General features: G+C 35.0%; 2 protein-coding genes across 4 annotated transcripts in view; one reads left to right on the top strand and one right to left on the bottom strand.

Moving 5' to 3' along the window:
* LOC136027180 (nitric oxide synthase 1-like) overlaps positions 1-23,275 on the top strand; it is a 29,853-nt gene extending 6,578 nt beyond the window's left edge. The window contains exons 1-10 of one of the 3 annotated variants that reach the window (XM_065704186.1): positions 120-356; positions 6,074-6,155; positions 8,611-8,813; positions 13,496-13,659; positions 14,151-14,358; positions 15,704-15,782; positions 16,655-16,773; positions 17,624-17,829; positions 21,316-21,507; positions 22,953-23,275. In XM_065704186.1, the coding sequence (XP_065560258.1) occupies positions 308-356; positions 6,074-6,155; positions 8,611-8,813; positions 13,496-13,659; positions 14,151-14,358; positions 15,704-15,782; positions 16,655-16,773; positions 17,624-17,829; positions 21,316-21,507; positions 22,953-23,048 (1,398 nt within the window). In that variant the 5' untranslated portion in view covers positions 120-307 and the 3' untranslated portion in view covers positions 23,049-23,275. Of the gene's footprint in view, positions 1-119; positions 357-6,073; positions 6,156-8,610; positions 8,814-13,495; positions 13,660-14,150; positions 14,359-15,676; positions 15,783-16,654; positions 16,774-17,623; positions 17,830-21,315; positions 21,508-22,952 lie in introns of those variants that run through there. The other 2 variants (XM_065704185.1, XM_065704187.1) reach the window with 2 other exon arrangements.
* LOC136027188 (tRNA N6-adenosine threonylcarbamoyltransferase, mitochondrial-like) overlaps positions 1-24,726 on the bottom strand; it is a 373,253-nt gene that overhangs the window by 224,458 nt on the left and 124,069 nt on the right. The window lies entirely within an intron of this gene.

Below are 24,726 nucleotides of genomic sequence, written 5' to 3'. Positions count from 1 at the left end.
TGTGTTTCAAGTGTTTTATTCTATTCCCTATTAAGCATTTTACTTATGCTTAAAAGCTTAAGGAAACTATTGTATAGGGTTTCTCTAAAAGTGTCTAACAATGCTCAACTCTTGTATAATTAATTAAGAATTGCCTAACTATAAAGAATGAAGTTTGGTAGAAAGAGAAAGTCAAGACAAACCTGGGTCCATTTAGACCACGCATTGTCCATTTTAGGCTACTTGTGAAGCATTCCACATAAAGCTACCAACAAAAGTTGTTGTTACTATTGGCACAGAATCTGTCCAAGAACCTGTTCAATCAAATATGGAATTGATTTTTGCAGATGCTCCTGGAAGACCTCACTTCACAGAGTGTAAGTCCCATATTGTCATTTTATTCTTTTAGGCTAGCTGTATTGTTCAAAGTTTTTGAATTATTTGTAAATTCCAAGGAAATGTTCCCCAACTTTTTTGTTCTTTCTTTTTATTCACTGATACTTTATTTCTCCTTGATGGAAGAAAGTTGAACAGTAGGGAAATATAATTTTCTAAAAGCCAGGATTTGGGAAGATAAACAAGGAAGAATTGTGGCTGAAGTTTCGAATCCCTATCTGTTAGAGCAGGAGTCTACAAATGCTTTTGCCAGAGGGCCATATTGTCTGTCACACAGGAGTTAGGGGGCTAACTACACACTAGAGGTTCAAATTAGAAAGATTCAAAACATAGATGTTGTTTTAATGATATATTCTTCCATTTATAATATTAATATTACGTATCATCATATATAATATTATTTAATAATACATTGATACACTCTACATGGACAACTGTATTTGTGGAAATAGTAAAATTATTTCCTGGATGTCAAAATCGTAGATATTCCTGGCTTTATGTTTCATATTCCCAATGTCAGAAGTGACCTGAGATTATCATCTGAAAAATTAGCTCTCAAAGTGCTTTTCCCATGTTTCATCCTTTAAATTGTGTGTTCACACATGTATATTGTTCCAAAGATTGAAAGGTACCATGATGCAAAGCTTTGACATTAGAAAACTCTTCCTTTGGCAAGATTGGTAAAAACTCGGAAGTCTGTCTTTGAACTTGTCCCTAAGGGGTTCATTTGCTTGTAACTTCATGGCTTCCAGTTCGATTTTATCCAAACAACTCACTGCTTTCTCAATTTAAGAAAAATAATCATACCATTAGAAGAGTTTTTGGTAAGTTAATTTTAGTGTTTTGTCTTCTATGTTTCATCTTCGAAATTTCATTTTAAGATATGTTTTTGCATGTTGTTTTGCAGGAAGTTGTCCCAATTTCTTGTATTTAGCTTAACTGAAACATATAATATTTGATTTTTAGAGTGAAAGAGTTAAATTGTCTATTCAGATGAATAATCAAATAATGAGTATAAGTCTCTTTTATCTCCTAACTATTAGCAATGAGATGTAGTCCTTCTCACAGGCATAACTTGAAGTCTTAATAATAATTAGTCACTTTAGTTTCAATTAATCTGTATTTGTCAGTGTCAACAATCATTAATAGTAGGGGAGAGTGGTATATGCAGGGACGGATTTTGGAAAACCTCCAAAATGTATGGTTAACATTGGAATAGAAAAATGGTTTATGGCTCGAATGAAAGCCCCGGAACTGCTGCATAAACTGTGATTTTTCCAGATTTTCTTGTATAGCTAGAAGAAAAAAGGGGGGTGTCCCTGCTTATACCATTTGTCCCACTAAGTACCGGGGGTGGTATATCTTGGGACATGGGGTGGTATACTCTGGGACATAGCAAAAAGATTCATGTATTGGTAGAAAACTTTGACTATTCATTGTATAAAAACTACATTAAGAATTCGACTTCAAAAGTAAAATTATCTTAGGCACAAGACTAGACTACCAGTCAACAAACACGAAGTATGACTCTGCTCTGGAAGCTGTACCGGGTGCTGGGGTAGGAGGCGACAACTTTTTCAAAATGTCTTCCCTTGGATAAAATATTGAGTCTTCTCGGTCTAGCCACTTCCACTTTCTTAGACCGGCCATGCACATGACACTCACTCTGACACTGTTCTCGTTTTTCTCTTGGACAGACCCAGGAAAATACTCTCCTTTGTAAACAACTTTAACAAAATCTCCTGTAGAGACACTGTCAAAGATCTCTTCCTCTTTCTCACTTTCATCTTCCAATTCACCTAGTTTCATTGAGTCATCACTATCATCATCAAGAATCATTTTTTCATCATCACTTCCTTCTGAATCCACAAATAGCTTTTTTGTTTTCTGGTCTTTTTTTGCTTTTCCAGTTCTTCCAACAGTCCCAACTTTTCCTCTAGCCCTGCCACCCCGTGCTTTCTTATCTTTTCTTTCGGCTTCTTGTTCTTCAATCTGTCTTTTCACAGGAGTGTCAGTAAGAATCTTTGTAGAGCCTTTCTTCCTGCCTCTGCCACCCAGTACACGCGGCTTGGCTTTAGGGTATGGCTGAACTTGTTCTGGCGTCACAGGAACTGAAATGGGTGTAGAGGATTGTTCAGGCCCACTTGTACTTGGGGTTTTGGCTTGGTTGTTTCCAGCTTCAACTGGATCCAAAGCATCAGGTGCAGGTCTATCAGTTACAGCAGAGGTTAGAAAATCATTTTCTGTAAAGATGTCTGGATTGTAAGGCCATATCTCTGTCTTCTTGAAGCCCCTCATTATGTTGTTTGGCGTGAAAGATACGGGGAGGTTTTGGCCAACAAGAGATGCAATCTCGTATATCGTCACGGTCTTCCCTGGGTTGGACAGCATCCAGTTGTCCATAGCCTTGTTGTATTGGTATTGGAAGGGAAAATACACGTATATGTCCAATGGCTGCAACCTGTGGCTGCAGTGAGGTGGTATTGTTAGTAAAGTGACACCAGACTCTTTCACAAACTGCACAACTGCAGAACAGATGTGGGACTCGTGGTTGTCCATTATCAGAAGCTTCGGGCTTTCAGGGGAAGCATGCGAGTAAGTCTTGAAATGTTTGAGATATTCCAGAAACAGTTCTTGGTTTACCCATCCGGAAGGCGAGGCTCCTCCAGCAGAGTTAGCAGGAGCACCAGTCAGCATGAGAGGCTGAAATTTCTTGCGTGGGAATATAAGGTAGGGGGGAAGGTACTGCCCGCTGGCAGAGATGGTTCCAACCATAGTCACAAGCACGCCACGGTCAGCTGAGGTTACTTTGCCCACTATTTTTCTACCCTTCTCGGCAAAAACCTTTGGAGGAACATGAACAGTGGTGACTGAGGTTTCATCACAGTTAAATATGTCGCTTGCTGTAAATGGAGTTTTCTTCAAAACTGACTGCAAGTTGGAGAAAAACTCCTGTACATTGTGCTTGTTAAAGCTTGTGGCACGCCCCAAACTTGTTGCCTCTGGCTTTCTAAGCGAAAGCTCTGGGTTTCGAGCCCGAAATCCAGCTAACCAGTCTATACCGGCTTCTTTAGAGTCTATCCAGCTGTCTGGGACAGTCTTGTTGTTTGCAACGGCGTAGTTGTAAGCAAGGGTTCTGGTGTCTCGACTGGTCAAACCATAACACATTCTGCTCCCTTGCACCAGGTATTGAGAGAGCGATGCTTCTTCTTCAGGCGTAAAAATAGTAGCAAATCCGAACTTTTGAGCACCACTGTAATTCGCTTTTTCGTCACCACTGAGTTTTGAATACTTTTGGTAGTGTCTGTGAAGGGCTGAACGTGACACTCCGTGTTTCTCAGCCACTGCCCTAATTGGTAAGCCAGCCTCTAGGTCTACAATAGCTGATTTAATCATGAAATGCTGGTCAACTTCCTTTTCAGCAATCGAATTAGAATATTCCTCCCACTTAGCTCTTGGAAATTGTGGCTTTTTCTTCTATTCTGATGTCAAATCTGATAAAAAAAAAAGATGTATAAGCTATTTTTATCATTAGGATACAAGTAAAAACAGATAAGAAAAGACGCAATTTATGGACTGAACTGTAAGAATTCATGTGGTATATACTGGGACATGTCCCACTACATACCACTTGTCCTTGTCCCAGTATATACCATGCGACCTCTACTTGCAAATTGTGTCCGATTTTTTTTACTGTTGCATATTTTTCCACCAGATGACCACACGACGTGGTCTGATGTTTTAGCTTTCGTTTGCTATCTTGCACACACAATTTCTGCAAACCGTTACAAAATAAAGCACAAAAAACTATTGCCCAAATATTTTTTGGGGGGTATAGCCGAAACTTTGAAGTCGATTTTCTCAAAAACAAAAATAGCAACTTACCAAAATGATAGAACTGTCATGTCCGCCATTGAATGAACTATACTAGGTGGCTTTATTGGATTTTTTAAAGAAAGTTAGATAGCAGATAAGTACCGTGTCCCACCTTATACCCCGTCCCTGCATATACCACTTACCCCTAAGTAAACAAATTTTGTAACCACAATGACAAACTGTTCTATAGTGAATTTGTCAGGTGATTTGTCAGAAAAAGAGAAAGTTTTGAAAAACTACTGCCAGGTAATTTATCATAAAAAAACAATAAAACAAAAGTATTTTGTTTTTTCAATTGATTACTCTTGTACAAGGTAAATGCAAAAGTGACCAATAAAGCAGAAGTTTTTCTGTGTGGTCTTGTTACTCTTGACAAGTCCTACAGAAACACTAAGTACCTGCCTAAAGCTAAACCTTTCCTATGTCTGGTTTACCTCAGGTGTTGAATGTACTGAATCACATGTTAAGGCTGCTAAAGATTTTTAAGAAGATTTCAAATGATTGCTATAGAATCTTTCAATCTGTTGTTTCCTTGTGCTAGGTAACACCATAATATAAACAAAATGAAACATTGCATTCACATTGCTGTGCTATTGCATTGCCTGTGATATGGCTCTTTTTTTTTAAATTTTACTTTTAATTTCACTTGACTTGGAAAAATTGTAGACCACATGATCAGATGGTCTAATTTCTTTGTACCCTGCTTGATGAGAAAATTTTGTTTTGACACAATATAGCCTTGATTGGGGTTAAGGTCTCATGGAGTTTTGGTATCATTTGAAAACTAAGACATACCTATTTTGGATTTATTTTGAAGCTTCTTATTTCCGCCTTGTCCAGACGTATGTTTTTTTGTTCTGGAAGTGATTGGTCACTTTTGCATTTATCTTGTACAAGAGTAATCAATTGAAAATTAACATACCTTGTTTTATTGTTTGTATTTTTGGACAATAAATTCCTGACGGTGATTTTTCAAGACTTTCTCTTATCCTTCAGCAAGTCCCCTTGTTTGCATCCAGTGAAACAGAACTTGAGTTTCTTGTTTTTTTTTTGGTTCTCAAGACAGAACTACCAATTAGCAAAGCATCAGACGAAAACAGCCACAAAGGATATTGTATCAAAATATGGATCTAATGACACTATGATTTCGAACCAAAGTTTTGAATTTTAGCAGAATTTGAATGGCAATCTAAATCAGATAAATAATTTAATGATTAGCAACTCAATAGCTCTACATTGATTGACTATCTAAGATGGTCTGCTCAATAGAATTTGGACACTAGTTAGGTAAAAATTGTTGTTTTGTGTTAGGAAATGGCAGAAATTTGATGTCTGCTATGATGTGGTTCTTTCTGTAAAATAGAAAAAATTGGTTGGTTCCATCTTGAAGCCAAAAAAAAAAAAAAAAAAAGGAAGATTGGACCTCTTTTGTAATGGCTGTTTCTTCTCTTCTGGGAAATTTACTGTTAATTTTATGTGTATCTCAGTCACCTTGAAACTCAACAAGTTTCTTGTATTCAGAATTTCCATATAAGACAGATTCTTTGAATATCTATTTGCTGTTAAAATCTTTATTTCTTGGGCTTCGATTGCTACTGTTGCAAGTTGCTTTTAACTTTAATTCTGTTACCGCCACAACTGGAATGTTGGATTCTGTTAACACCAAAGGCAAACAATTTTAAGTAACATAAAATTTTAACGCCATTTGAAGGGAAATACTGTATGTCCCGCTTTTTTGTCAAGTTATTTCAAATGAATATGGAGTAGTAAAAATCAAATATTTTCCCTGGTGAGTGTCTATTTAAAATATATAATTTTCTAGATTTCTCCAATGCTATTGGGGAAGAAGTTCTACCTCTTACGGTGACATATAATGAAGTAATTGCTGGTAGCAGAGACGCTGGGTAAGGCCCTTTCTATTATTCATCTCTCTTTCTCTCTCTTTCACCTAACATTAAGGAACAATTGTAAGTTTTGGCAAGGAATATTAAACTGGTGGTACCATATACGTTTATTGGGAAGGGACATATTTGAAAAAATAACTAGTCTAAAGCAGGCGAAATGTGAGAACGACAAACTTTGACAGAGTAAATAACAAATCACCCTTAAACATGATTTATGGGTAAATGTCAGTTTTGGCTCCGTATATATGCAAATATCTCTAGTGACAGAACTGTGTCCAAAATGAGGCACTTGTCACCAACCTCTGCATATATAGCCGAAATATGTTGCTCTTTGAATTTATACCTGTTACATTTGATCTGAGAATTCTGAAATCCCGTTTTTTTAGATCCCTATTCATTGTAATAGAAATTAATGTAGGTTTTAGAGGTGGTGCTTAACGCTGCTTGTCTTTTTTTACTGTATTAAAAACTATCTTTTTTTCCTATTAGTGACTATTTTAAAAACGATTTGGCAATTCTTGGCTAAAAATCTAAAACTAGGAAAAGGAAGAAAAGTTAAGGGTTTGAAACTCTATTTTGAAATTCTTAGAAATTTCTTTTTGTAACTACTGCTACAACTACTATTTTGTATAGTAAAATGTTTCATAAGGAATTGAATTTTTTTTAAATCTAAAACTCATCGCAGATGCAAGGGGTCATATATCCCTTTGAGTCTTTATATGTGAAAAAATTGAACTTTTCTTCATTTAATTTTTTTGGGGAAATTTAGAAAGAGGTACGAAGTAGGACATATATTTTCACCTCATTTTTACAAAAGTTGGGCTAACTTCTTTAGTTAGAACTCTACCCTTGTATTTGAGCAGTCGTTTTTAATCAACTTGACAAAAATTCAAACCTCTACACAAGGCCGTATCCAAGGGAAAGTTAAGGGTCTTGGACCCCTCCTCCCCACAATTTTATCAAACTTAAAACCCAACAAAAATGCATAAAAAAATTTCTTGGTTCGTTTTTAATTTTTTGTTTTTTGTAAACCACCCTCCTGAACTAAATCCTGGACGTGCCTCTATATATTAAGCCTAAATAATAGGCCTATAAAAAGCACAAAAAAGCCCAACACTCAATCAAGCCAAAAAAGACTATTAAATTTCTAGCCAGCCACTTCCTCCTCCCATATCCTTCATGTCGTTTATTACATCTACTGGAAAAGTTGCATTTCCCTACTCAAAGGCTCCATTAGCAGTAGCTGAGATGTATTTAGCGGCGTAGGTTCAAGGGAATTAGATTTGGGGTAATTTATATGTATATACATTTGTAGAATGTATAAGTACTAAATAATTTCATTTTTACTGGAAATACAAAAAAAATCAATATGAGGGGAGAGGAAGCATAATTTTGGGTGGGGGGGGGCAAGCCACTTTGCCTCACTACTCTCCCCCAGTGAAATCTCTGGATGAGTTTAATTTGATAACTAAACTTTAATGCTAAGTTATGGGTCACTCAAGACCCCTGGTGAGTCAAATCCTATATAATAAGGCTAAAGGTGTGAGGTAAACATAATCTTCGCTTGAAGCATTATGTTGGGAAAAGTTGAAGAGTTGATATATTTGGTTTATAAAAAAGTACTCCCTCTCTTCCTATTTGTTGTTAATAGCGTCAATTTTTTTTTAGGGAGAGTGTCATTATTTATCTTCCTTTGATTATAATACCTTCGGTTAATTGTCGTTATAATGTTATTTGTTGTTACTTTTTCTGATGCTGGATCTTTTTCCTTTCTCTTGCATTTGATACTGTCTCCACTAGATTCTTACTCCATGACCAACAAGATTAAAAATATTTACCACTTTACTCTCTTGTTATAAAGACGAATCTTAAAAAAAGACGAATATCTGTGTTTACACGGAGAACTTCAATGTTAATGAATTTCAAGACACATTTCTGTTACTGTATGGTAAAGAAAAAAAAATGCAGACAAAAAGATACATAATTGCCATCCTGGCTAAAGCATGATTTTCATCTGTTTTGAACCATGATGATTCTAAGGGTTATTTTTTATTTTGATCTGCTGTTGTTTGTAAAGGCTTTCAGATTTTTATTGTAATTCCTGAAATTTGTTTTCGTAATTATTTTTACTATTGTGTCTAAATGGGATGATAGTATTAATAGTAATGGGATAATAGTTTAATTATAATATCTGACCAGATGCAAATAGAAATCTCTCTTTGGATTTGACAATCCTGTTCAAAAGACTTTTCTTTCATTCTCAGTTACTAAGGACCTTGGTTTACTCTTTGGTTGGTTGTAGCTGTTGCTGCAACCACTGAAGTAATATAACTATGTTACAAAGGCATAAGCGAATTTCCTAAATTTTCGGCTCGTGCTTTCCTAGCCATGAGCCTTACAGCTTTTGTGTTTGATTCAATACAAGCATATACATATCTTGTATTATGTATTCTAGCCCATGCACGATTCAAATAAAATTATCTTGGCAAGATGTGGCCATGAATAAGGCTGTCTCATTTGAGCCTGGTGATCAACTTGGGATACTTCCACAGAATGGAGATGACATGGTATTGAAGTTGATTCAGAGACTAGATCCTGTCCCAAGTCTTGAACAGACTTACCGTTTGATGACACCGAATGAAATATCGACTATTGCAGGTAATATTTCTTCTATTGATGCTTGTACTTCTGCTTTATTCTGTTATGTTATTTCATGAATTGTAATGTTTGTACCACAAAGCCTAGGTAAGTGGGGCAAGGGCTGTCTAGTGTTTTAAATAGCCGGGCTGGTTTGTTAAGGATATATTTTATTTTTGTTTTATTTATTTTTAATTTTTTTACAGAAACACATGGTGTTATTTTCTGATTTTGGTTACCGATTTTTACACTTTTTTATATGGTGTCATGCCTGGCGCTTGCTGGCACGGATAATGTTTCCTTCCAAGTAGGGAGGGGAGTGTATAGATCTTCATCATTCAAAGTATTTACAATTTAGTTGTGTTTCTTGTAAATAGGATTATTTTTCACGTAATTATGCTGTTTTGTGTTTTTTTTTCTCGAATTTATGTCCACCTCTCTAAGGTAAAATCCCTGTATTCTATATAGACATCGAATAACCAAAAAACTGTGAATTTACTGTCGTGATAAGACGAAAATAGAAATAGAAAAACTTATTTTAGAATCAGTTTTTATGGCTCTTGGTATTTACCAAGTGACATATAGCAATTGCAATTTCTGTTGGTCTGTCGGTCGCTAGGACGATGAAATTTGGCAGGCATATCAAAATCAGACTATAAAAATTAGAAATGATCGGTTCCCCGATTTGACCATCTGGGGGGGGGGGAGTGGGGGAGCTGTTAATTTAGAAAAATTAGATAAATGTGGTGTTTTTAACTTACAAACAGGTGATGGGATCTTAATGAAATTTTATATTTTGAAGGATATTGTGTCTCAGAGCTCTCACTTTAAATCCCGACCGGATTTGGTGACATTTAGGGGAGTTGGAGGGGGGAACCTGAAATCTTGGAAAACGCTTAGCGTGGAGGGATCGGGATGAAACTTGGTGGGAAAAATAAGCACCTGTTTCACAGTTTCAGATGCTCCATTTTTAATTCGAAATGGATCCGGGGACATAGAGGGTTGGATGGGGGAACAGAAATTTTGGAAAACGTTTAGAGTGGAGAGATCGGGATGAAACTTGATGGGAAGAATAAGTACAAGTTCTAGATATGTGAATGACATAAATGGACTGGATCCGCCATCTTTGGGGGAGTTGGGGGGATTTCTAGTGCTTTGGTGAGTTCGGTGCTTCTGGACGTGCTAGGACAATGAAAATTGGTTGGCGTATCAGGAACTTGCACAAATTGCCTTGATAACAGCCTTTTCTCCGATTCGACCATATGGGATGCTGGAGGGAGAGGAAAAATTGAAAAAAATGAGGTATTTTTAACTTATGAATGGTTTATTGGATCTTAATTTTCTTTGATATTTAGAAGGATCTCGTATTTCAAAGGTCTTATTTCAAATCCCTACCATATCCGGTGATATTGGGGGGAGTTGAAGGGGGAAATGGGAAATCTTGGAGAACGCTTAGAGTGGAGAGATCGGGACGAAACTTGGTGGGAAGAATAAGCACAAGTCATAGATACATGATTGAATTAAGTGGAATGAATATGCTCTCTTTGGGGGAGTGGAGGGGGGGGGGTGATAATTTGGAAAAATTAGAAACGGGTGACTGGATCTTAATTGAATTTGATATTTAGAAGGAACTCGTGTCTCAGATTTCTGATTTTAAATCCTGACCAGATCTGGAGAAATTGGGGGGAGTTGGAGGGGGAAACCGGAAATCTTGGAAAACGCTGAGAGTGGAAAGATCCTGATGAAACTTGGTGGGTAGAATAAGCAAATTTCGTAGATACGTGATTGACGTAACCGGACTGGATCCGCTCTCTTTGGGGGAGTTAGGGGGGGTCCAGTTCTTTGGCGAGTTTGGTGCTTCTGGACGTGCGAGGACGATGAAAATTAATAGGTTTGTCAGGGACCTGCATAACTTGACTTGATAAAGTTTTTTCCCGGATTTGACCATCTTGGATGCTGAAGAGAGAGGAAAAATTAGAAAAAATGAGGTATTTTTAACTTAAGAATGGGAGATGATCTTAATGAATTTTGATATTTAGTAGGACCTAGTGTCTCAGAGCTCTTATTTTAAATCCCGACTGGCATTAAGCATATTGATTTTCCTTTTAAATTAATCTGTTGATTCTTGGAATTTTGCTAGAGCTTATGCCATATGAGCTCTTGGCTCTTATGACTTCGTCACAAGTGCCATATGAGTTCTTATCTCTTGTTCTCACTTGCAATGGAAAATTAATGAATAGGTGAAAAGAATTTTCTTTTTATGTTGCAGCACTTAATGAGACAAATCTGGGATTGTGTGTTATTAAGGAAAAAGAAATAAAAATCAGGATTGATTTTTTTATGTATACTAAGAACTGGCCTGGCCGTTTCCAATAACACAGCTATGAGAAAATTGATTGAACGAGCTGGCAGTCCATGAACTGCTGATGGACATAAAAAAAGAAAGAAAAAAACCAGAAAACGTTCAGCAAAATAAGAAAGAAGCATATGAGAGAAAATGTGGAGCGAATACCTGTATTCAGTTATTATAGTAAAATGGCATGGAGACTTTGGCTTACAAATAAACACCTTTTTTTGTTGTGGCTTGTACATCAATTAAAAAAAGAAAAAAAAAGTCAATTTTTTTGTAATATCAGCGTTTTTTGTGTACCTAATTTGTGCTTCCGTATTAGATTGTGTTTTCTATTTCTGTCACGCCCCTAGTTGTATATATGTTTTTATTTTTTTAAGTTTTATTCTTTTTAATAAACTTAGCTTAACTTATATAAAATATTTCACACAAACATTTTTATTTATCGATTTGGGAATCCTTTTTTATTTTTATTTTTACTATAATACTAAAAAAATTCGTTTTTTAACGAAATCCACCAAAATAGTAATTTTTCAAAATCTTGGGGAGGGGAGTCACGTCTCTTCTCCAATCGACGTCCATGGTTTACACATAAGACTTAATATGAATGTGGTTATGTATGACTTGAAATATTTATTTTGTTACGTTTCTACGAGTAGGAAAACCTTTCCAGGGGGAGGATTCAAATCCCCTACCCCCTGGGTACAGCCTTGGCTATACCATGGTGTTAGAAGCAGAAAACGAAAAAAATGCACCTAATCCTACAAAATAAAAATTAATACACCAAAAAGATAAAATATGGGACTCATTCATAACTTAAAACAGAAGAATTAAAGGGAAAAAAAATAAAAATATGCCAATGGTAAGGCCATATCTAGGGTTGCGGGTACCAGGTTTACCATCTTTAGATGTTTTATTAACCTTGTTTTATTAATGAACACAAGGAAACTCAGGAGGAAGCTAATTATTTTAATCTCTTAAACAAGAAAAAACGCGACATTGGGCTTTACAGTTTCAGTGGAGCCGATCTTCATTTCTTGGCCCTTAAGCAAGGAGGACAAGTGGGGGGGGGGCAAGTATTTTCGCTTTCGCACACCTTTCCTTTTTGTCTTCCCCATTTTTCTCTAGGAACCCATCTAGAGCTGGGTTGAGTCTGGCTGAGCTTTCAGAGTCACGCTAGTAGCACTTTATCGGGTTGTTAAGACGGTGCCTTTGTACAGCCTTTTGTTTTATCTGTTGCTATATTACATGTCTGTTCCTTGATTCGGGTTTTTACTTTTTACCTCCAAAATGTTTATGGCAGTTGGTATCTACCAGGGGATATATAGTGATCGCAAGTTCTGTCAGTCTGTCTGTCTGTCCTGGTTTTGCTAATTTAGTCACTTCCAGGTAAGCTAGGACGATGAAATTTGGCAGGCGTATCAGGAATCAGACCAGATTAAATTAGGATTTGTCGTTTTCCCGATTCGACCATCTGGGTGGGAGCGGAGGGGGACGGTTAAATCGGAAAAATTAGAAAAAAATGAGGTATTTTAACTTACGAACCTGTGATCGGATCTTAATGAAATTTGATGTTTGGTATGATCCTTTGTCTCAGAGCTCTTCTTTTAAATCGCGATTGGATCTTTTGACATTGGGGGGGGGGGTCATAAAATCTTGGAAAACGTTTTGAGTGAAGGGATTGGGATGAAGCTGGGTGGGAAAAATAAGCACAAGTCCTAGATACGTGATTGCCATAACCGGAACGGATCTGCTCTCTTTGGGGGAGTTGGAAGGGAGGGTTAATTTTGAAAAATTAAAAAACATAAGGTATTTTTAACTTACGAAGGAGTGATTGGATCTTAATGAAGTTTCATATTTAGAAGGACCTCGTGAATCAGATATCTCATTTTAAATTCCGACTTGATCTAGCGGCATTTTGGGGTGGGAAACCGCATCCACTCTCTTTCGGGGGGTTAGGGGGCGGGGTTCATTCCTTTGGCGAGTTGGGGTAGTTTTGGACATGCTAGGACAATAAAAATCGGTTGGTGCGTCAGGGAGCTGCACAAATTGACTTGATAAAGTCGTTTTTCCCGATTAGACCATCTGGGGGGGGGCTGAAGGGAGAGGAAAAATTGAGGTATATTTAACTTACGAGTGGATGATCGAATCTAAATGAACTTTGATATTTAGAAAGACCTCGTGACTCAGAGCTCTTATTTTAAATCCCGACCGGCATTAAGCCTCATATTTTCCTTTTAAATCAATCTATTGATTCTTAGAATTTTGCTAGAGCTCATACCATATGAGCTCTTGGTTCTTCCGATCTCGTCACAAGTGCCATATGAGCTCTTAACTCTTACTTTTATTTTAGGTCCAAACAAAGAATTTGTTCGTTATCTACCTCCTGCTACAGTCTTTGACTGGTTCAAAAAGTTTTTGGATATTACAACTCCCCCGACCATGATGCTTCTATCTGAACTTGCAACCTATGCTACAAATCAGACAGAAAAAGAACGATTGAACAGGCTCTCAGAGGTACTTTTTTTTCACTCAAATTATATATCTATTAAGTTTCAATTATTCAAATAGTGAGGTAGTGTCACTTCAAATTTTCGCGTCTTTTTTTTGCATTGGATGTTTTCTTTTTGCATTTTTGTATTTCCATTTTTTTCATTCAATTAGAAATGGGAAAAGAAGAATTATTTGTTCATTGTAGGTTTCTTTGCTGGAAATTTTAGTAACATTTGCTTCAAGAGAGTCTAAGCCTTAGAGATATGTCGTGACACTATATCCTCGATTCTTTCCACTTTTAATTCTGATCGATATGTTTGTGCTGATAGACTTTGATAGAAATAACTTACCTGGGTATATCATGCAATTTTGATCAAGACACTAAGCTGTACGGCTGCCATATATAGCTAGCTTTTTTTCAAATGCTTTTTGTGCACAGCTATAAGAAAAAATGCTATATCTTTGGGTTTGAAATATGTGGCAAAATTAATAGTTTTGTGTGCAATTTATTTCAGGATCCTGGGAAGTATTTACACTGGAGGCGTTCCAGATGGCCAACCATTTTGAGTTTACTTGAAGAGTTTTCATCACTGAGTATCCCTGCTGTAGTTCTCATCTATAAACTCCCGCTAATGCAACCATGCTTTTATTCTATATCTTCCTGTTTGCTGAGTTCGCCAACCTGTGTGGATCTAACAGTTGGAGTTGTCAATATTACTGATGGTGAGCAATTTCATCATTGAAGTAGAGTGAAATTCTGTATTTATTAAGGTGAATCGCGTGAAAAAAGAAGAAAAAATATCTACCGGCTTATGTACTCAATTATTTAAGTTACTTAAGATAAAACCTATTGATCGGATAAGATTTTTAACCATGAAAACCTGTTTTTTTTGTGTATATTGAACCCGCTTTATTGTAAATAATCAATTTGTACATTCCTTTTTGGAAGAAACAGGCTTGGGTCACTTCAGTAGTGCTCTCTATAAATGCTCTAAAATATTTATGATTAAGAGTTATAATTCTAAATTTATTGTAGTGTTCAAGCATACATACCCAATTTTATATATATAAAAAAATATATGACAAAAAACTAAACCATCTGCTTAATTAGCTTTTTGATAGCCCTGTCTTATAGCCCTTTTTTCATTCGAAAGGTAATTCTGGTCTTTGGTTCTCAAAATTCCACTCGCTTTGCTCGGGCTTTTGGCCTTGTTGAATGAATTGGAATCCTATTTGATGTGAATTCTATGAATTTTTTTTCTACTTTGTTGTTGAATGCAAAAACTGGCCAGTCCATGTTACTTATAGTGTTGGTTGGATGATTTATGGTCACTCCATTTGAAAAGGACAGCATTTGCTGAAATAATATTATCAAATTCAAAGATGAATAACATCAAAACTAAATAATTTCTGATTACGCACATTTTCAAATGATAAAATATAATAATGCAGCATTATAGACTAGGTTAAATAACGACCTTAATTTCTAAATCTAATTCAGTGCCCTATAAATCACTCTAATAAGTCTAGCTTGTTCAAGTTCGCATATAGAATGCATAGTTTATTTCCATAGTACACGTTAATGTACCGCTAATGACCCCGTATAGGTCATGCTGAGGAATTGCGTTCTGTGCTTTCACACACTTTCTAGTTTATCTTCCCCAGATTTGTTATTTGGAGATGAGTTTACTCTGGCCAAGCTCATAGAATAATGCCAATGACATGTATGCATTCCGTGTCGGATACGCATCCAGTTCTATTTCCCAATAACCATTATCATATTGACGATTCAGTTTTGTTGTGAACAGTAACGCAAAATCCCAGAAGTTTTAGCAGTGGAGGTAATCAAACTGTTGCCCATTAGAATTTATGCGACTCCGAAGTTTGTCTATTACTCCTCGACAACTCCTTTTTTTCTATAGTTGGAGCTTATCTCTGAAAGGAATTACCCCATTCTTGAAATGACATTTTGTTGCGTCTTAACGCCTGGGCCAAGAAATGTTTCTCTTTTATTTTATTACAAATAATTTTTTTTTTCCAGATGGTTCCAGCCCAGTCATTTTTCCAGATGGTTCATCTCGAAGTGGTCTCTGTTCAATGTACCTGAATCAAGCAACTATTGGAGCAACCGTAAACGCCTTCTTCAGGTAATAACATTTACTGTGTTTTACTATAAAGTTTCATGTCATTGGTATTTTGAGAAATATAACTTTTATCGTTATATTTTATGCTGTCATCTAAAATTTTGCAAATCCAGAATCACTGAATAAGCAATTGATAAATTTTGAAATTCCTATAAAGCCTTTCACGCTTGGATAGTAGCTTGAATCTTTTATCTCTATTTTGCATTTGTAATTTCTTTATAGTCTGCATATGACAATTACGATGACTTCAAACGACGAAAATAGTGGCAACATAATTTTTGCGTTACCCACCTAACGTTTGACTTGTTTGAGTTTGAAAGGTTACATATAACGTAGCTTCACTACCTAGCATGGCCTATTAGGTATGTAATGTGAAAGTCACTTTACGGAGGAAACTTCTTCATAACATGTGCAATGTAAAGTAGACTCGAGCTCAACTTGGAATTTCACTTTATTTAAGTTTTATGTTGCGTTAGGTCAATGTAGCGGCAACAAAATTGAATTTCTTGATAAACAAGTGATAAATTGTGAAGACACTATTTAATATAAACTTTACCCTGAAAGCCTTTCATGCCTTACGCTAGCTTCAATCTCAAACCCTATTACATATTTAAAATTTTAATTTGTGACGATTTAGACGATGATTGGGGTGATTTTATAGATTTTTCTGTTAACCTAGAGCAAAAGAACTTGTATAAAATTGAAAAGCTGTACTTATTGCATTACTTGGGAGACGAAAATACGTACTTTGTTAAAGCAGCTTAAAACACCGAATACAAGCAATTCGTATCGTTAACTGACTGGAGCAATAAGTCTGGAAAACTAAGTTGTTGTTTTTTTAGTAAAATACAAAAAAAAAATTCTTTTGTTTTTAGGGAGAAGCCTCAATTTCATTTGCCAGAAGATCCAACTGTACCAATTATAATGGTAGGACAGGATATAGGCATCGCACCATTCAGGTCTTTCTGGATGCATCGGGCAGAACTGATGAGAGGTAATTTTCATATAATCTACTAGCTATAAAATGTGTATGTCGAGAGACTTGAGAAAATCAGAAGAACTTCAGGAATGGTTGCAGAAAGAGGTTGTGAAATATCGAAATCCAAAAAAAAGGCAACGAAAAATATGTTTGTTTTTTTTTCTTCTTATTTTGGGAAATCGTTTTTTTTTATTATTATTATTATATTGCGTTTTTTTTTCAAATACTTTTTGACCTTTCCCATGACCTGTCACTATGAATTACTTTATGGATAAATATGGTATTCATTGGCGACCAATATTGTTTTTTGTTTTTTCGATTTACCTGTCTTAAAAAAATTGTCAGCCTTTGGCTCACTGTCAGTTAATGCTATTTTTTACTTTTTTCTAGATTAGTCTAATCAAATGGGATAAGTTGATAACCATGTGCTATTCCCCATTTATATCAAGATGTGAAGTTCCTACTAGATTGGTCCAAATTTAGCAGACAAGGTGTAGCCTATTATTGTTATTTTTTTTCAAGCTATTTTCACTTAAAATTTAATATTCTAAATTTGGGCCAAAGGCTCACATCTCAAATTGGCCCAAAGTCCCCTTTCTGGATAAATTAAAAACTGAAGCCAAAGACATCTTTCTTATTATAGAAATTTATAATCTTAAAAACCTTTATGCTACCCAATTTTTCTTCTTTTTTTTACCATTTTGAATAGTTTTTGACCTTTTCAACTATCTTTGTAAATTACTTCTGATAAAAGCTGGTATTCATTGTTGAATATTATTTTACATTTGATCCGATTCATTTCGCTCTGTGTCAATTTGTACTAATGCTTATACATCATAAGTATCAAATCCAAATGTAATTTTAGGTGGACAACATCTGGGCACAGCTATTTTCTATGGAGGGTATAGGACACAGGAAATGAATCTTTACAGAGAAGAGAAGCTTCAATATCAAAATATTGGAGCCATTGAGCTTCCAACTACCTACTGCCGAGAAGCTGTCCAAGGATGTGCCCCAGATAGGGTCTTGGTGAATTATCCCACCAATGAAGTTGTATTCTGTTACGATCAGGTACGTGCAGACAATTTGTAATTCGAATGGCTATATATGTAGGGAACAGAGTCGAACTTGTGTGTAAGAGTGAGGTGTTGAAGAGGGGCTGGCCTGTTTCATATACAGAATAATTTCTATTTGTTTTAATCTTTAATTTCGTTCCTTAATCTCAATGGAAAAGAACTATTTGTTAATAATAAAATAAAGACAAAAGAGTGGTCAACATAACATTCATGCAAAAACTAAATACAATAGTGTTAATACATTTTAAATCCTTGACGTATCCAGGATTGTCGTTCAGGTTTGGGGGAGGGGGTCCAAAAAAGTATTGCTAGGGAATGAAGGTTCAAAAATTTAATGAGGGGCGGAGAGGTTGATTTTTGCAAAAGTCACTTTCGGGCCTGGTTTTTTAAAGAATACTATTTCTGATAGAAGTGTTCTGATAGAAATTTTATCATGGGGATGGGGAGGGAGATGCTTTACAAAAGAGCTATAGTTCAGGAGATAAGGTTTTTTTTCACTTCTGTATTTGTAATTCCAGTTTTCGAGTCAGAGGAAAAGATAGCTTCTTTGTTTGCATTTTTATTACTAGTTTACGACTTAGAAAAATGTCTCGGAGGGACGAGATTCAAGCCCAATTTTCCCCTCCTGGATAAATCCCTGTATACAAGCACAGTTCAGTTTAAATATATAAAAGATTACGATAATGGGATAGATGGTAGAGAGTTTTCTGGACCACTCGAATTTGAAAAATGATAAATTTCCTATACAAGTCCATTAATTTAAGAAATAAACCTTATGTAGAAAAACTTTGCAGATGGATCAAGTTTTTCTCATTTGCTTTAGACTATAATATATTTTTTGTCATTTTTTAAGGATTACAACTGAGCGGCAAAAAATAAAACAATTTAGAAAAAAAATTGAACGTTATTAAATTCCAATTAATTGTACAAATAACTCCATAATTTTGTAGTAGTTTGGTTTCTTTATTTATATTAAAGGGATTTTGTCACTTCAGATCGATTTTTAGGGAATTTGAAGAAATGGGGATGTAGCACCTATTTGTTGACTATATAACGTTGATTTTCGTATTCAGCATGATCGATTGCATCAGATTACATTCTTAAACTATCTCCTGCTTGGTGATCACCAAATACCTTAAATATCAACATTTATCTCGTCTGGTTCCCTAACTATGGTTAGAAGGCTATGCATAAACTGATGATCTGTGTACTTACTTAGGGTGGTGAAGTGGCACTTTTAGAAATATATCTTTAGGAATATTAAGAAATGTTCATTTCCATCACCTCCCTGAACTATAAGGAGTAATATATCTTGTACTGTCCAGTTCCCAACACAACCAAGCTTTTGAGCAGCCTAAAAATCGAAGAAACAAAAACTATTCAAAATGAAAAACCTTAAAAGTTAAATATGACCAAGCACTGACCTTAAGCAGTAAAGTATGAAAACGGATGAATTTACAGAACGAAAAGCGCGTGATTGCAAAAAAGTGAATTGTATCAAGTTGAAAACAAACGGAACTGCTAAGAAGCATAAGAATAGTTCATAACATAGCAGTACTAAAAAACCACTATTCTACACCTCTGTTTAGCAGAATTTTCTTCTTGAAAATTAGTGTTTATGGTGTTGTTGATGCTTCGACAACGCTTATTGTATACCTTTGCAGCGTACCCCCCCCCCCCCCACCACCAACAAACAAAAACAGATAACAATCTATTTATAGTTTTGCAAACATTGGTAACTTGGGGTTGGTTTAGTAGGTACAATGTATTTAGTTGTATTTACACAAAATATCATACAAACGGATCAGCCAAACAAGATACTGTGATTGTGGTTGTGCTACAGTGCTGCCCCAGAATCAAAAACTGAAATTGATATAAACTAGGACTATGTTTCGCCAAAGATCTTGTTCCATTCTCAAATAATTAGCATTTTTCTGCCAATTCACGCCATTGTTCCTGGTAAAATCACCAATGACAAGATCACTAAAATCCAAAGTGTTGAGCGTTCATGAAACTTCACAACTACTCAAAGACAACTTTTATGTAATGGTCACCTCACGCTATTAGTTTTAGTCTTTCAAGTTTTTTTTTTATCTTTTCTGAAACAGCCATTTAACAGAGAAATTGTGAAAGAATCGGGTTTTTTCTTCAAATTTGGTTTTTATTCTTTGGAGTGGTAGTTGGAGCTATGTACTGATAGCTTTTGTTCTTTTAGAGGGAGGGTATTTACCCTCTCAACTTTTCCCCCTTTCCAAATTCTAAAATCTTTCTTAACATTTTTGGTATTTTCTCTAGCCTAATTCATAATTCTTGGTTTGCATAATTTTTTCTTACTGTAAAGTAGAGCCTATTGTAGGTCCGTTTGCATATTTAAATACATATTTTATTATTTAAAAACAAAATATATTTTTAGTCACGTATTTGGAAATGCCATTTAAACATGTTTATGACCAAGTATTTTGTAGTTTTATCTAAATAATATGGCCTTGGCACAGGTACGTTCACAGAAACTGTTTTGACTTAAAGATGGGTAAAAAAAAATCTATTTCCAATTTCTAAAATATTTCTTCATTATTTTTGTTTAAACATTTTTTATATTTTCTCTAGCCTAATTCATAATTCTTGGTTTGCATAATTTTTTCTACAGTAAAGTAGAGCCTAAATAAAACTCATGTGATTACCCTACAAAAAAATTCTTCTGGTACTATCTTTAGCGCTTTTTTGCTCTAGTGTAGGTCTATTTGTTTTTTTAAATACATATTTTATTATTTAAATGCAAAATACATGTTTACGACCAGGTATTTTGTAGTTTTATCTAAATAATCTGGTCTTGGTACAGGTACGTTCATAGAAATTATTTTGAGATGGATAAAAAAAATGAATTTAATGGAAAACGTTGGATAATAGATTCGATAGTGGACATAAAAATGTTTTAGGGGGAAGGGCGTTCTCAAAGGCCTGTTCCCCGAGTTTTTGCCTGTTTAGAACTTTACTTAATTTTACTTTCTTTGACATCTTGCTTTTATGGGGGTGTCAAGTATATCAAATACCGTGATTAGGCGTGATTGTTTAGCAAAGTTTGAACGCATAACTTTCAAGTATATCCCTTTACCCTATAAGCATGCGTGATGATGCGGAGAGCCGAATCAAATTGAATGATTAGGTATAATTAAAACTAAAAGTTTTTTGTATAAAGTATGTGAAATAAATTTTGTTTTCTTAAATTAAAAGAATTTTATCTGAAAAAAATTAAGAGTCAGCTCGAAAAATAACGAAAAATAATAGTTGGTTCGTAGTAGTCAGACTTTGAATATAGGTAATAATCAGTTTGTTAGGATTCCGAAGGCACATGCATGTCTAATGGAAAGAAGTTATCGTTACTAGTTTTTGACTCTTCTTTTGTTTATGTGCTGTTTTTCCCTTAAAGTAAAAATTAATGTAGATGGAGCCGTGTTTGGATTTAGTAATAATTTCTTTCCAGGGACTTGTGCAGATGGTGATCAGTGACAATGCCTTTCGTATGTATGAATCGTTATATCTTCAAAATGGTCATATTTACATTTGCGGAGATTTTCACCTGGTCAGATATGTGAGACGCATTCTAAGATTAATATTTGAAGAATATGGAAATCTCAATGAATATGAAGTCAAGTTGGCTTTACAAGACCTCGAAGTAAGTTTCAGTGTCATATAAAATTTTAATATTATCTTTCATAATGCAAAATTCTCTTTCATAAAGCATAAGATCATGTTTCATATTGCCTTTTGTGCATGAGTGAGCATGAGATATTACTTTGGCTTTTATTGCCACCTTCTTGCAATTCCTGGCATATCAGTAATAGAGGCTTACTATCAAAAACTGCTTAATAATTTTTAATGTTTCTAATAGAATCTTGCTTGTTGAAAAGTATTCAAATACTCTTACCACATCAGTTTATTTGCAAATCATATTTTTAAGCTTAATTCTCCGTGAGGAAAAGCCGGGTATAAAAGACTGGAACTCCTTTGATGTTGTGATATGGTTTAGTGCCATACACTCTGTCATAAGTTCCTACCTCCATCCTTGAAAGGGAACCTCGCCTATGTGTCCTCATATTGATGTTGAAGTAGACTTTTCATGAGGTTGCTTAACTAGAATGGGGACTGCAAACGTGGCTTCAGGGTGACATTGAGGAGTTGTATCCCCTCAAAAATATAATAGCCTAGTAAACAACACAGCTTTGCACTGAATTTAATAGTTTCCCTGTTAACACAGGACCAAAGTTTTGACGCAATATGGCTGATGTTTTAGTGAGAGGGTACCATATTATTACTTTTACTTCTCTCTGAGTGGTGAAACTATGCTCTAGATCCCAAGATCTAGGATAAGGTCCTAGATCCTAAGACTAAAATTTCCAGGATTCAAGACAAGCTATTTATCAAGACGGCATCCAGAATTTTTCCACTTTCTATGTATCTTTACATCTAGGAACAGTAAATTTAACTGTAAATTTAATTGTATCTTTATGAAATCGTAATATTAGTATTTATAAAAGATAGATTTCTGGTCCTTTATCTCAGTACTGCTTGGTAGTTAAAATCATATTTTTGTTAGTTAGATTTCGAATTAGATAGATTATTGTTTGTTTGAAGATTATATTTGAATTGCAGTTAGATATGAAATCTTTATTGAAACAAGTTTTCATTCAAGTACTAAATTTGTTGGTATGGGCAAATACATATTTTTAAATGAATTTAAAATAAATTGCATTCAAAGAATATAACTAACTAATATCCTATAGGAACAATCCTACTAGAAACTTGTTTGGTGATTTTAGCATAAAAGTAATGTATTTTTGATATATTATACAATTCACTTAAATTTTTTTTTTTTTTTTTTTTTTTGACAAGGTTGCTGTTTAAAATGTAAGATATGTAACAATGATAAATAATTTGCTTCTAACCCATATCATATGCGAAAAGGACAGTTGCGAAGTATAACAAAATAAGAAGAGAATATACTGCAATACATTTTTAAATGAAAACTTAAAACTTTGTGTTATCAGGGAAATAATATCAATTTTGATGATGTTTGAGAATATAGTTGCTGTGTTTCTAATTAACTGTGTATTGTTTTAGGATAGTGGCCGTTTTCATGATAGGTGCCGTTTCCATCATCATGATGATGATCCATGTTTGGTTGATGACATTTTCGGTAGAATTGTTGGCTCATGAATAACTCACTTGTAATATAAAAGAAAAGCTCGTTGAATGAAGGACAATACAGTCTGATTCAGCTGTTAGTTAAATGTGCTGCAAACATTGGTTTGATTTAAATTAGTTTGAGTGAAAGTGAATGTAAACTAATGAAAGTGCTGTTGTGCACAGTCATTTGGAAATTATTTGTTTTTAAACGCATTATATATCTTTGATCTTGATAAAAATATAAGACTTGCCATAAGTGTTCCGAGTTTTCATGTATTTTTGCTATGCTTGAGTGATTCAGTTGATTAGATCTGATTTCTCTTTGCCAAAGATGCTAGACGGGATTTAGATGCGTGCCTATTTTTTTATTTAAGTTTAACTATCGTATGGTCTTGGCATGTTTTAGATTTCTGTTGATGTACCATTCTGGTATTCGAAATTTAGTTTCGCTATTGGAACTTTTCTTTTTGAAAGCAAAGTAAGAGTACAGCATGTCCATTTTCTTTAGCTCTTGAATTAGACGTTGATCCTGTTTTGGAGCAACGCTGCAGCTTATTTTCTTTTCTTTCTTTTTTTTTTATCTGTGGTCTGCAGCAGTGCATTTAAACCTTGCACTTTAAGGGGAATTTCAGAAAGCATTCGACCTCATAACTCATTTTTTTTTGTGGCCAGGAACATGGAAGTTATGGGTGTCAGTAACGCTGTCTAGCTCATGTTCTTTTTTCTTTCTTTTTTTTTCTGAAAAGCGAACGCAGTGCGTACACCCATTGAATAAAGGGGACATTACCTCAGAATGACAAACATAACATGCCCATTCCTACAAGGAGCCGAAAATACCGGCTCTATCTTCATATGCATGATCAAATTTGTGCTAGCAAATTTTCATGAACGATTCAAATTTGCAGATGAACTCTGTTTTAGTTTTTAATTTTTAGTAGTTAAACAAGTGATAGAATAGCAGTTCAGAGATAACCTCCTAGACTCCTTTTTTTATGATTATACTGAATATAGATTTACTCTCAATAGCTCCCAGTTAAATATCCTTACGTTTTGTGCCTTGAAAGAAGCCTTCGAGAATCCCCTCTCCTCTCAGCACCATTTCTAGCTGTTTTGTCCTACAAAATCCTTTGGAGGAGTTTCGCTTATGTCTGATTGTACGTTTACCGAGTATGTTGATAAGTTTGTAAAAGCTGGCAGCACATCAATCCAAACTCGAAGTGTCGAGTACATATATAACTAATTAAAAACTGCACTCAAATACGCTGTACCTTTTTTCGAGTCTTATTCGACCAGAAAACCAGCTGCCTAAGTGGCAAAACCGAAGCTATTCAGAACTGTTTTGACTATTTCATTCGATTCATTTAAAGATAGAAAAAAAACATCACATTAATCCCCAACGAGGAGAAGAGCTAGTAAAGTTGGGCCATACACATAGTGTGACGTGTATAGGAAATCCTACATCTTGTCATAATAATAGCAAAAATGCTACAAGAAAGATTCAACAACAGAACATAAAAAGCAAAACAACTGAAGAAATGCTGGGCAGAAAGGGCATGGGAGGTCTTCCCAACAGGGAGACACAAAAGTAAACAGAAACGCAAAGAAAAATATAATATATTTTCGTATTCGTTCATTATTGGTCAATATTCAGTATTTCCATCTTGACAGAAAATCTGGATGAGCCAATTGAAGGTTTGGTATACAGCTT

Source organism: Artemia franciscana, chromosome 5, assembly GCF_032884065.1.
Source record: "Artemia franciscana chromosome 5, ASM3288406v1, whole genome shotgun sequence".
Classification (NCBI taxonomy): domain Eukaryota; kingdom Metazoa; phylum Arthropoda; class Branchiopoda; order Anostraca; family Artemiidae; genus Artemia; species Artemia franciscana.
Note: the sequence above shows the minus strand (reverse complement) of the source record. Positions and strands in the feature narration are given on the sequence as shown.